This window comes from Tachyglossus aculeatus, unplaced genomic scaffold, assembly GCF_015852505.1.
Source record: "Tachyglossus aculeatus isolate mTacAcu1 unplaced genomic scaffold, mTacAcu1.pri scaffold_82_arrow_ctg1, whole genome shotgun sequence".
Taxonomy (NCBI): domain Eukaryota; kingdom Metazoa; phylum Chordata; class Mammalia; order Monotremata; family Tachyglossidae; genus Tachyglossus; species Tachyglossus aculeatus.
Genome location: NW_024045094.1, coordinates 214,907 through 228,372, shown reverse-complemented (window position 1 = coordinate 228,372; position 13,466 = coordinate 214,907). Strand labels below are relative to the sequence as shown.

General features: G+C 46.3%; 1 protein-coding gene and 1 non-coding gene across 2 annotated transcripts; one reads left to right on the top strand and one right to left on the bottom strand.

Moving 5' to 3' along the window:
- Positions 1–25: 25 nt before the first annotated feature.
- On the bottom strand, positions 26–2,682 carry LOC119924107 (putative vomeronasal receptor-like protein 4). The gene is made up of 4 exons (XM_038743155.1): positions 2,629–2,682; positions 1,826–2,305; positions 1,351–1,758; positions 26–79 (listed from the first exon to the last, which is right to left on the bottom strand). Exons 1-4 carry the CDS (start codon positions 2,680–2,682, stop codon positions 26–28), a joined length of 996 nt encoding a protein of 331 aa, XP_038599083.1.
- On the top strand, positions 2,384–2,521 carry LOC119924152. Its single transcript, XR_005449048.1, has one exon. It is a non-coding gene; the product is annotated as a small nucleolar RNA SNORA7 (small nucleolar RNA).
- Positions 2,683–13,466: the final 10,784 nt, after the last annotated feature.

Below are 13,466 nucleotides of genomic sequence, written 5' to 3'. Positions count from 1 at the left end.
GACTCCCAAGCCCGGGCTCTTTCCACTAAGCCACACTGCCAAAGGACAGTGATCCAGATACGGGGGTGTGAAGAGAGTCCTTGGAGGCATATGAAGCATCGGGCAGTGCCCCCCTCATTGATCACGGAATAAAAAATATCCACCTTGTCCATTTGAAACAGTCTCTAATCTCTGAACTGGGATTTGGGGTGGAGCAGGCTGAGGCTGCCTAAGGGATTGGTTTATTAGATTATCTAATTCATGGAAGAAGAGTAGCTTAGTAAATGAGCATGGGCTGGGATTCAAGAGAACTGAGTTCTAATCCTGGTTTTCCGCCAGTTGTCAGCTGTGTGACTTTGGACAAGTCACTTTACTTCTCTGAGCCTCAGTTACCTCATCTGTAAAATGGCGATGAAGACTGTGAGCCCCTGTGAGACAACCTGATCACCTTGTAACCTCTCCAGCGCTTAGAACAGTGCTTTGCACATAGTAAGCGCTTAATAAATACAATTATTATTATTATTATGACACTTGCCTGCTGTGAGACCTTGGGCAAGTCTCCTAAATTTCTATCTGCCTCTGCTTCCTCAACTGTAAAATGGGGATTGTATGCCTGTTCTCTCTCCCCCTCAGACTGTGAGCCCCATGTGACTCAGGGGCAGTGCCTAATCTAATTATCTCACCCCCACACCAATGCTCAGTACTGTTCTTGGCACATAAGTGCCTAATAAATACCATAGTTATTATTATAAAGAAATGAATACGAAGCATGAAAACTTTGGAAGACTGAGATGGGATTCTCGAGGCTCAAATTTCTCCAAGACTCATGTGATAATTCAGCAGGCCCATCCCATCCATATATAAAGGGGTAAATTCCAGAGGTTTCTAGAAGAGAGAAACTGCTTACTCCTCAGGAACTCTTCCAGGGGCAAAAAACTCATTTGGATGAGCATCAATCAATCACTCCCCTGAGGATATGAACTGGAGTCCTGCTAATCCCAGGGGAGGAAATGGGCAAAGGTAGGTGGGAATTAGTTAGATGGGAAGAAACTCCAGAGCCCATGCAAAGTGTGAGCTCCCCGAGGGACAGGGACTTTGTTTAATTTCCACCTGTATAGTGCTCTGCACACAATAAGGGCTTAATAAATATTATTGCCACTATTTCTAAGGGTTCAAGGGAGAGAACAACTAAGCATTTGGGAGAGAACAACAGAGTTGTTAGGCACCATCCCTGCTCTCAAGGAATTTACAATCTAGGGATTAGAGTCTAGGAGCCCTTCCACAGGCAGAGATGCTGTAACATCCAGCTGTTTCTTCCCTCCCACTGAAACTTCACAGATGCTGCTTGGGAAGAAAAGACGTCCTCCCTACAGTAGTGGCCACCTGGGGGCCGTGGGGACTTTTCTTCAGCAAAAAATGAGGCAAGAACTTAATGATTCCTGGGTTGCTTTGGAGCAGCGCAAAGGGGCTGATGGTGGCATAGCCACTGACCACAAACATGTTAGAACTGTTAAGTATGAAGTTATTCTTTAAGGATGTGCCTAGGAAGCAGGAAAATAGGAAGTCCACACAGTAGAAAGTCACAAAGCAGCTCAACAGCAGCAGGATGCTCTGGGTGGCTCTTCTCTCTGGAGCGGCTTGGCCGGGGAGGTTGGAGGTGTGAAGATACTGGACCCGCTGGCCATGTCGGTAGAGGAAAAGGACTTTGTGGGCACTGGCATGGCTCATGAGCCCCAGAGAGGTGCCGTCCCGCAGAATCATCAGGGCAAGACAAAACCCCTGGAGGACGACGCCGACGGAGGTGATAACAGTCGTTATCATGAAATGTCAGCCCCCACCTGGTCACGTTGGGGGAAGAGATGACTTGGAGCAGAAGGTTTCTGCTAATCAGCGGCTTGACCAACCAGGAGAAGACACAAATCGACAAGATGCATTTTGGGGTGTCAAATTTGAGCTGGGCCCAGGGACTGCTCCTGGGACTGATGGTGACGGCCTGGACTGCACTCAGGAGAGCAGTGGTGCAGATGGAGAGGCCGCGGGAAACGCGGTACACATATGCGAAAGCCTTACACCCAATGTCATTCTGGATGAGCCGGTGCCCCAGTAGAGATGCCCCCACAGTCACCCCCCTGGTAAGGAGCATCATAGCGTGGACCAGGGCCAGGTGAACGATGATCAGGTCCGTGGGCTTTGGCTTGTGGTTCAGAAGAAATGCGGAGATGTGGAGTGTGATCAGGAGGGAATTTCCCATGACCCCAACTCCGGTCTGGGTGAGGAAGCAGATAGCCTGGGCTATGTGTCTTGAAATCATCATCACCAGAGTGCCCTTGAAGGAAAGAAAGCGTGAAAGGGAGTGAGAGAGATGGAACAAGGTGGGGAATTAACTCCTGCTAGTGGGCTTCATCTCCTCTCAGGATTGCACCTGGAGAGTTTCCAGTATTTTACCAGTCTCTACTTTGGTAGGGAGAGTCAAGCAGAGGCATACCCAGTCCATTCCTAGCTTGGGCAATAGCTAGTGAGTGGAAGGTAATCTGCTACAAGTCAAAACTCACCCGTGCTGTGTAGCAGAGTTGTGGGAGTGAATCGAGTGCAAAGACTCGAGTTTACTGCGTGGAAGAAGGTAATGGTAAACCACTTCCATATTTTCACCAAGAAAACTCTTTGGATATACTTCCAGAACGTCTGCAGGTGGAAGAGGGGCATTCTGGAAGAGATGTGTCCATGGAGCTGCGATGGGTTGGAGATGACTCAACAGCATAAGAGAAGTGGGCTTCATATTTAAGAGAAACTAGACAGTGGGGTTCAGGTAAAAGAAAACTGTGTCAGTCAGGCCACAAGTCCTAAGCACCAATGGATTGAGCCCTGGATGGAGGCACTGTGGGGAGGAACCAGATAATGGAGAAATCACAGCTCCTGCCATCAGAGAGCTGACAACTGAATAGTAAAGAGAAGGCAGAACTCACACGAACTCCGTAAAAACACAGGCAACAGAAACATGCATACAGATATTAAAGCAGGATACTAATGATAAGGCTCAGTATCCCATTTAGAAGAAATTATAACTCAAAGCACTTACTGCATGCCAAAAACAGTGCTAAAGTCTGGGGCAAACACGGGATAATTACATCTGATACCATCCCTGTTCCATGAGGGGCTAAGAGGGAAAACAGGTATTCTGTCCCTCATTTATAGATGAGGAAAGTGAGGCAAAAAAGTGACTTGTCCAAGGTCACGCATTTGGCAAGTGATACTGGGATGTAAATACAAGTTCTCCTGCTTCCCAGTCCTTGCTCTTTCCACTAGGCACCACTCCTTTTCCTTATACATCAGGGTCCACAGAGTGCTAGAATTATTGGAGGGAGGACGGTCAGAAGAGTGAATCCAGGCAACTTCCTGGATGAGGTTAAGTTGAGCAGGCTTCAAAAAGAGGTGAGGGACGTGATTTGGCGGAGCAGAATCGGGATTGCTTTTTTGATGGCAGAGTGCTAAGTACGGTGCTCTGTACACAGTAAATGCTCAATAAATACCATAGATCGATTGCTGCATGCTCTTGACCTCTCTCCACCATGGCTGAGCAAAGAAACTGTTACCTCCCTCCCCACATCTGCCAAGCAAGCTCGCTCCCTTCCTTCAAGGCCCTACTGAGAGTTCATCACCTCCAGGAGGCCTTCCCAGACTGACTCCCCTCCTTCCTCTCCCCCTCCCCCCACTCTGCATTCCCCCCGCCTTACCTCCTTCCCTTCCCCACAGCACCTGTATATATGTATATATGTTTGTACATATTTATTACTCTATTTGTTTTATTTGCACATATTTATTCTATTTATTTTATTTTGTTAATATGTTTTGTTTTGTTCTCTGTCTCCCCCTTCTAGACTGTGAGCCCACTGTTGGGAAGGGACCGTCTCTATATGTTGCCACCTTGTACTTCCAAAGCACTTAGTACAGTGCTCTGCACACAGTAAGTGCTCAATAAATATGATTGAATGAATGAATGAATTAGCACCTTCTGTCCAGCCACCAAGGGACCCTACTCCCAGCCTGCTCCGTCCAACCGGGCCAGGGATAAAAGCTGTTGTCATGTGCTTGTCATCTCCACCACTGGACATCTAGCCATGGTGCCTCCTAAGAACTAGTACTGGCTCTTCTCCATGCCACTGAGGAGTCTCCATCCAGTCCTGCCTTCCTCCATCCTGGTGGCAATGAGAAAATCAACCGCAGACTGAGGCCTGTTCAAAAACCCTGGAAAACTGGTGGCTGCTGTAGTGGTTGCTGTGGCACTGGATATGTCCTGAACTCTGAGTCCCAGGAGTCTTAAATTCTACTCCTCCATCCACAACACCTTCCATATTTTTATCAAGAAAACTCACTTAACCTCCTCAGATCTCCACCCTAACCAACTCTGAAATCTGTCTATGTGACCAAAATATCCTCATCTGCCTTGTTTCCCGCACACCTCCTCTCCAGGGATCTGTTTTGGTCTTCTACAGATATCTCCAATCTTTTGATCCCATGCAATTTTCTCAAGTCATCACGCCCCATTTAGCCTCCATACCCAAACTACCTTCCCTTAATGACAAAATTGATGTCCTCAACACCCCCCTCTCAACTGCACTAAACTCACTCACTCCCTTAACCTTTTGTCAATCTCATAACACTTACCCACAGCTCTGCATCACCTCCACAGTCTGCTTCCTTCGCTCCTGTGCACAAGCCACCTTATCATGTGCATGTATGCATCTTTCATTCTTCCTTACACATTTCTTGATTCCCCATTTCACTCCCACTCTGACCAAGGCTGGGAGGGCTGGTTGCAAAGTAGGAAGTGTAAAAATAATAATTGTTTTTTTAACAAAAATACTCACAATGTGCCTAATACAGTACTAAGCTCTGGAGTACATACAATCGCAATACAATCACATCAGACAAAGTATCTGTACCACACGGGGCTCACAATCTAAGGGGAATGGAGAACAGGTCCATTTTACACATAAGGAAATTGAAGCCCAGGGATGTTAAGTGATTAATTCAAGGTCACACATCAGGCCAGGGGTGGGGCCATGATTAGAACCCGGGTCCTCTGACTGCCAGATAATAATAATAATGATGATGGCATTCATTAAGCACTTACTATGTGCAAAGCACTGTTCTAAGCACTCCGAATGGACCACACTGCCACACAGTATTGAAAGCAAGAAAAAAGTAGGTTGGGTTTCAGGTGGTGAACTGGCTTCAGTCGGGATGGGGAAGACCAGGGAGGGAAGGGGAGCATTCAGAGGGAAGCATATGAAAAAGTGGCACCCTTGGCCCTAAGAGTGAGGAGGGGACATGGGGGCTTCCTCACCTGTGGAAAATCTGCTTCTCCCACCGGCTCAGCAAATGTTATCGCTGGAATCCCACTCCATAGCTTTGGCTCCTGGTTGTGCCCATCTCTAACTCTGGCCTCAATGGATTCTAATTTGGGGAAGTCCATTCAGGAAAGCCTCCATCCCACAGTCTGAACTGGTCTCTGGCCTGTTGCCCCAGGGGTAAGGACCAGCCTGTCCATGTTCTGGACCAGTGGGAATGTCTATAGTGGGGAAGAGCCAGGAACAGGCTGGGAGATCTGACACTAAGCGTCTGCTCTTTAGGAGCCAAGCTCTCTGAGCTGACTGCAGGACGCTCTCTCTGCTGTCTAGATCCTAGACAGGGTGAGAACTGGAGTGTGGTGGGGAGGGGGTCTCTCTGTGTCGGGTTAAGACCCTAGTCAGCACCCTGGATCCCAGCATTTTCACCCTCAGTGACTTCTAATGTGTCTGTTAATTGTGATATTGTACTCTCCCAAGTGCTTAGTACAGTGCTCTGCACACAGTAAATATTCAATAAATATGGTCGGATGAATGAATTAATGAATACTTTTGAGAAGCAGCACGACCTACTGGATAGAACAAGGACCTTGGAGTGAGAGGACCTAGGTTCTAATCCTGGCTCTGCCAAGTGCTTTTTGTGTGACCTTGGACAAGTCACTTTACTTGATCAACTCTACGTCTCAGTTTCCTCAGTTGTAAAATTGTAAATACGTGTTGTCTCTCCTACTTAGTCTGTGAGCCCCACGTGGGACAGGAACTGTGTCCACCCTGATTCACTTGTATTCACTCTGGCACTTAGAAAAGTACTTGACCCATAGTAAGCACTTAAGAGAATACCATAATAATAATAATAATAATAATAATAATAATAATAATAGTATAATAATACCCTTTTCCCTGCTCGCCATGACCCCAAACCACCCTTTTCCTCAGAATCACCGTGGTACTTTATTCAGACTCTGAGGGCAACGATATCTCCTGAGGGATACCCTCCAACCCCCAGTATCACTCCCAATCAATCCACAAAAAAATGGAAGAAACACAGAACTAAGTGCTAGAACCAACACCTCCAGGATGGCAGGCATATAACACTCCATCATACAGAGAGTCTATTCCGGTGTTTGGCATATTATGCTATTATGCTATTAACGTTTGATAAGTACAATGGCCCAACACAGAGTCTTAGCAACCAGGTTTTCAACTCCCCCTCTAGTTTCAGGTGCTCTCTTCCAAACCCCTCCTAGGAATCTGAGACAGGAAGAGCCACTCACCGAGATGGTAACCGCTAGTGCAGATCTGGTGCCCACAATGTTTGGGAGGGAGGCTGGGGCAGAATTTGTAGGGAAGGGATGGAATGAGTTCTCACCCCCCTCCATGATTGTGATTATCTTGTCAACTGAAGGACTGGGACAGGAGAATTAAAGAGAATGATCTCATCTCCACTTGACAAAGCAACGAACTGGGGTGCCATTATGTCATACTGTTCTCAGAGCTTTGAGCAACTCCTGATTAGGCTGTTACAACTGGGAGTTTCCTGACAGTGTCTCTGGAGAGGATGGGGTGGTGGGGTGGGTGGGGAGGGCGCTGGAGGCTGAGGATGAGAGTTGAGCAAAGGAGGGAGAAATATCTTTCCAGTCCATCTGGAAATAGGGGAAGGGAGACAATGACCCCTGATAACCTGAGGTTTCATTTCTTTTTACCTCCATTTTCGACCTCTGTCCCCCACACACCTACTCCCTGCCTTCTGCAAAACTGTGCTATCTGAGGGGGAAGCAGAGACCAGCACAATCTGGTGGGGGGGCTGGGGAAGTGGGGAAAGCAAGGGGTGGCCACTGAGAGATGAGCCCTCCATCACCATCCAGGAGAACAGCCGGACTAGGGTCTAAGGTGAAGGCACCCCACACAACCCAAGCCAGTGCAACTCTATTCTGCCTTTAAATTAGTGTGTGTGTACGTGTGTGTGAATGTGCTGTGTGTTTGTGTACATATGCACATAAACGTACACACTACATATATATAGTATATAAACATTATACATATAGTTATGTAAGAAGCAGCACATATATAGAGAAGCAGTGCGGCTTAGCTGAAAGAGATTGGGATTGGGACGCAAAGGACGTGGGTTCTAATTCCGGCTCCGCCACTTGTCTTTTGTGTGACCTTGGGCAAGCCACTTCATTTCTCTGTGCCTCAGTTCCATCACCTGGAAAATGGGGATGAAGACTGTGAGCCCCACGTGGGACAACCTGATTACCCTGTATCTACCCCGGTGCTTAGAACAGTACTTGGCACATAGTAAGCGCTTAACAAGTACCATTATTTAGTGAGAAGCAGTCTGGCTTAATGAAAAGAACACGGGCTTGGGAGTCAGAGGACATGGTTTCTAATCCCAGCCCCACCACATGTCTGCTATGTGACCTTGGACAAGCCACTTCACTTCTCAGTGCCTCAGTTACCTCATCTATAAAATGGGGATTAAGTCTGTGAGCCCATGTAGAAGAACCTGATTACCTTTTATATACCACAGTGCTTGGCACATAGTAAAGACTTAACAAATGCCATAATTATGATCATTATTTTGTGTTTATATATATATACATATGTGTATATATGAAATTCATTTTAAATTACTATTCAAAATTACAAATTTAATTATAGTGTATAATATAATTATATGAGAATTACCATAATTGTACATTATAATTGTGACTTCTATTTATAATTATTTCATTTAACAAATGTGTATATATGCACATATACATATATGTGCATATATGTACATATTTTTTTTTCTCAGAAATTCCTTTCTCTCTGTTGATCGTACTTCCCTGTCTATGATCCTTTAGTTGATGTCTTTTCCATAGGAGACCCATTGGGAAATGATTCACCCAGTGCCTGCTCTTTGACCTTGGGCAAGTCACTCTTCTCTGTGCCTCAGCTTCCTTATCTGTAAACTGGGGATTCAATGACTGTTCTCCCTCATGGTTAGACTGTAAACCTCATATGGGGTCAAGACTGTGTCCTATCTGATTAATCTGTACCTCTCTCAGCACTTAGAATGGCAAAAATAATAATGGCAATGATGATGATGATAACAATAATTCATCACATTTAAGGTAGCCCAGCAAGTGGGCCTAGGCTCAGTGGAGCAGAATGGTGTTTATTCATTTTACACTGTTTGAAGGAGCAGTGGAACTGGCGATTCTGGTGTGGTTTGCTCTCTGGGTGGAGGAGCTAGCAGCAGGCCCATGGGCACCCTGTAAGACACATAGGGGAGAGAAAAGGAAGGCTTAAAAGATCAGGTGGAGAAAGTGAAGAAAGGTCTGCTCAACCTCCAGTAAAGTCAGAGTCAATTCACATTCCACGAGGTGTGAGGCACCCAGGGATCGCATCCATCTTTGCCCTCCCTCTGCCCAGTGAGCTCAGAGCAGACAACATCAGGCAGTAGCATTCAGCCATTCTTGGTATGGCTACTGATGATGACAATGATGATACTGATGTCGATGAAAACGATGACACCATTGGTGATGGCAGTGAGGAGGAGGAGGAGGAAGATGGTGTTGTTGGTGATGATGATGATAATAGAGGTAATGGTAGAGATCAATCAGTGGGAGCAGAAGGAATAACAAGGTTGTAACCTTCATTGTAACAATACTGGTTTTCCTGTGCTCCAGTAACTGGCTGGAATGGTTATATCCTTATTGATTTGCAGTCATCTCTGACATCTCATAGTTGGACTTTCTGAGCCCTGAGAAAATCTGAGTCCTTTTAAGGGACCTTGGGCAAGTCTCTTAACTTCTCTGTGCTTGAGAAGCCGCATGCCTTAGTGGAAAGAGCACAGGCTTGGGAGTCAGAGGTCATGGGTTCTAATCCCAGTTTCTCCGCTTGTCACCTGTATGACTCTGGGCAAGTCACTTCGTTTCTCCAGGCCTCAGTTACCTCATCGGTAAAATGGAGATTAAGATTGTGAGCCCCACGTGGCTGATTACCTTATATCTACCCCAGTGCTTAGAACAGTGCTTGGCACATAGTAAGCGCTTAACAAATACTCTCATTATTAAGTTACTTCATCTGTAAAATGGGGATTGACTGTGAGCCCCACGTGGGACATGGACTGTGTCCAACTTGATTAGCTTGTATCTATCCCAGTGTTTACTACAGTGTCTGGAACCTAGGAAGTGCTTAACAGATACGATTTCTTTTAAAAAAGGAAAGGATTCTATTTTTCTGCACAAGCTGATAAATGGATCTAGTCTTCACTAATACCAACCCAGCTGCCATTTTCCCTGAGAGCAATGTCCTCTTTCTCCTTTGAGGGAAAGATAACAAGGTTCGCATAATGAATTCAGAAGACTGGAAAGGGAATCCATTCCACAAGAGAGACTGAGGAATGAAACCTCTCACTTGGTGCTCTCAGCCAAGAGACCAGCAATTTGGAGTCATGGAGGGAGCCTGCTCCTAGAATCCACTTCTTCCCTTGGACATCCATCTTCACAGTGAGGGACTGGGCAGAGAATAGGGCTGGGGGCTTACCTTCTGTTCACTCTTGGGGTGCGTTGGGGGTCTGTGGCCTCTTCTTATCTCAGGGACACACTGAGGTCTGGGAATCCGGGGATCATTGGTGATCAGCACCAATGGACAAAGGGAAGGGTAACATGAACTCATAAATGTCACAAGGCCATACTACCTGAAGGCATCCTCCCCAACAAACTTTACGGAAAGGTTAAGGCAGCAGTTCAGGCAGTAAAAGAAAGCAAAGCAGGTAACGAGGAGTAGGATCGTCAGGGTGGCTCTGGACTCTGGGGAAGATCTGGGGGAGAGGCTGGCACTGTGGACGTGCTGCACTTTCTTTCGGTGCTGATGAAGCATGATTACCATGTAACCACTGGCCCAGCTCATGAGGAAGACAAAAAAGAGATCTCAGAAATAAGGAACGCTAATGAATGCAATGTCACCGGATAAATGGACCCGCACCATATTGGGACACAATTTCATACTGTAGCCATTAATCGAAAGAGTGGCATTTTTCATAACTGCAATGGCTTTCAGTATGTTAAGGTAGATCAAGAGGCTGAGGGACCAGAAGAAGAGGAAGAAAGGGATGATGCAGTTGGGGACTCTGGGTCTGAGCTTAGCCCAGCGGGAGGTGCTGGGGCTGATGGTGATGGCCTGAAACGTGCTGAGGAGACACGTGGTGGAGATGGAAAGGCCCCGGGCCACTCTCCGGATGTAGATGACAATCAGACAGCCTGCATCATCCAGAATATTGTTCATCCCCAAAGCCACCACCATTCCTGGCACGGACTGTGTGAGAAGCATCACTGTGTTGGCCACAGTCAGGTGGGACAGGATCAGGTCTACAGGCTTCTTCTGACTGGGATGAGACATGACTATGCCAAAATAGAGCAAGACCAATATTGAGTTCCCCAGGAGCCCAATCCCAGTTTGAACCAGGAAGAATGTAATGATGACCAGGTCACTCCACAGCATCGTCCTGATTTCTGCCAGCTGCCCAGCTCAGAGACCTTCAAAAGTAATGCAGAATTGCTTTTCCTTGCTATATCCTCAAATGGTAGTACCATAGGACTTTGGTCAGATTTTCTCCGTGTAGGATGCATGAACTATCCCCGGCTTTCCTGTTCCCTGGATGGAGCTTCCAGAATAAGGATTTCATGCGTAGCATTTGGAGTTCAGAAGGGATTGTGTCAGGAAGCTCAAGACAGTCAAATGAATGGGGCTTTTGACAGAATGGGAGTGGTTGAGAAGAATCAAGGATCTGGTAAGGTTGTTACTGTAACAACCTATCATCATTTTGGGAAGGTCTATGGGGACCCCCATGCTCCATCTATATGCCCCGAGTAACTCTGTTGTTGCTGCTTTAATATTTCATTTTACTTTTCTGGTTGCTCAGAGGGAACCCAGCTAGACAGGTTGAAAGTCATGGACTTAGCAAACAGCATTTTCTTCTTCATTAAGACCTTATTATGGGGTCTTGCTTCTCATGAGAGCAAGAAGCTTTGCTATCTCTGTCAATCCACCTGCCATATAAAGTGTCAGATTCCCTGCTTCTTCTCCAGAGATCACTGAAAAATTGCTCTCTCGGTTTTTGGGCTTTTTTTATCATTTGGAGAAAATTGGGAAGTGCAATTTGGGCTTGTCATTTTTCTCTGCCTTAAAAAACTGCAGTGAGGAAAAGTCACCCCCTTCCAGGTTGGAGTGTTTATTATTCACTGCCCCCCAAAGAAAAGACAGGGGGATAGATTATTTTTTCTTTAGAACTAAAAAAAGCAACAGTTTTCCTGCCTCTATTCACTGGGCAGAGACTTCGAGAACCTCGGAGGCAGGAATATTCACAGAGACACAGACAAGTCCAGAGACACACACCAAGCCAGCCATAACATGGAGTCACTTCTGTGTCAAATGGGCCTGCTGAGGAGCCCGGAATGATTCTCCAAATTCCCCAGCAAACTAGTTCTACTTCCTATGCCAATCCCCAGCATTAAACCTACTATTGGCTCAATTCTGTTGAATTTACACGGGCAGAAACAAAACTTCAAGCACACATGCAGCAGCAGAACACAGACATACGTAGTTACAGCAACGGCCTTGGAACAGGAGCAGTGGGGAGGAAGGGAGTCCAAGATGGATCCCTGCAGTAAGGGGCAATCTTCACATGCAAGCAGTGTGGAAGGGATTATACTCAGAAGGCAGCCCGGTCTAATGAAAAGAGGCTGGGACTGGGATCCAAGAGACTTAGGTTCTAAATCCAGCTCTGCCACTAGCCTTCTGGGTGATCTTGAGGAAGTCACTTAACCTCTCTGAACCCCAGTTCCTCCATCTGTAAAATGGGGGAAAAAAGTCGTGGCGGGGCAGATTTGGAAATGGCAGGACTTTCAGGCAGAGGAAAGGGCTCCAGGCTCCATCTGAAGGATAGTAGTGGTGGGCTGGGAGAGTGAAGAGTAGTTTGGGAAATGGACCATCACCAATACACATCAAGAGCTTGAATCTTGCTGGAGAAGCACCAGGGCTGCAGGCACCATGCAGAGGTGGTGGGAGAAGGTGCAGTCAGTGATGCAGAAAGCTCATCAAATGATGGTACAACAAATGAATTTAGTCAGTCAATCACTCAATGACATTTACTGAGCATTTACTGGGTGCAGAGCACTGTACAGAAAGCACTTGGAAAAGAACAATCAACTGAATTGGTAGACATGTTCCCTGCCCATGAGGAGTTTACAGACTAGAGGGTGAGACAAATATCGATATATATATATTATGAAAAACTTGCCAATATGTACATATGTGCTGTGGGGCTGAAGTGAATATCAAGTGCTTAATCCTTTTTAATGTGCCATGGAATTAACAATAATAACAATAATAATAATGGTATTTGATAAGTGCTAATGATGTGCCAGGCATTGTTCTAAGCACCGGGATAGATACAAGATAATCGAGTTGGACACAGTCCCTGTTCCACATAGGGCTCACTCTTAATCCCCATAAAATCCCCATACAGATGAGGGAACTGAGGCACAGAGAAGTAAAAGTGACTTGCCTAAGGTCACACAACAGACAAGTGGCAGAGGCAGGATTAGAACCCAGCTCTTTGGTTTTGACCCGCTAGACTGCGAGCTTGTTGTGGGCAGGGAATGTGTCTGGTGTTATATTGTACTCTCCCAAGCACTCGGTACAGTGCTTTGCACACAGTAAGCACTCAATAAATACGATTGAATGAATGACACTTGGAAGGGTGACCCCTGCCCCTTTCAAAGTTCCACACATCACGTGTGTCACAGAATGATGCCATTCGCAGTGTCCGGTGGGAAAGAATTTCTCTGCAGTTGCGGAAGAGAAGCAGCGTGGCTCAGTGGAAAGAGCCCGGGCTTGGGAGTCAGAGGTCATGGGTTCTAACCCCGGTTCTGCCACTTGTCAGCTGTGCGACTTCGGGCAAGTTGCTTAACGTCTCTGTGCCTCAGTTACCTCATCTGAAAGATCGGGATTTAAACTGTGAGCCCCACGTGGGACAACCTGATTACCTTGTATCAACCCCAGCACTTAGAACACTGTTTTGCACATAGTAAGCACTTAACAAATACCATCGTTATTATTATTATTATTATTACTAGAGTATGCTACTTC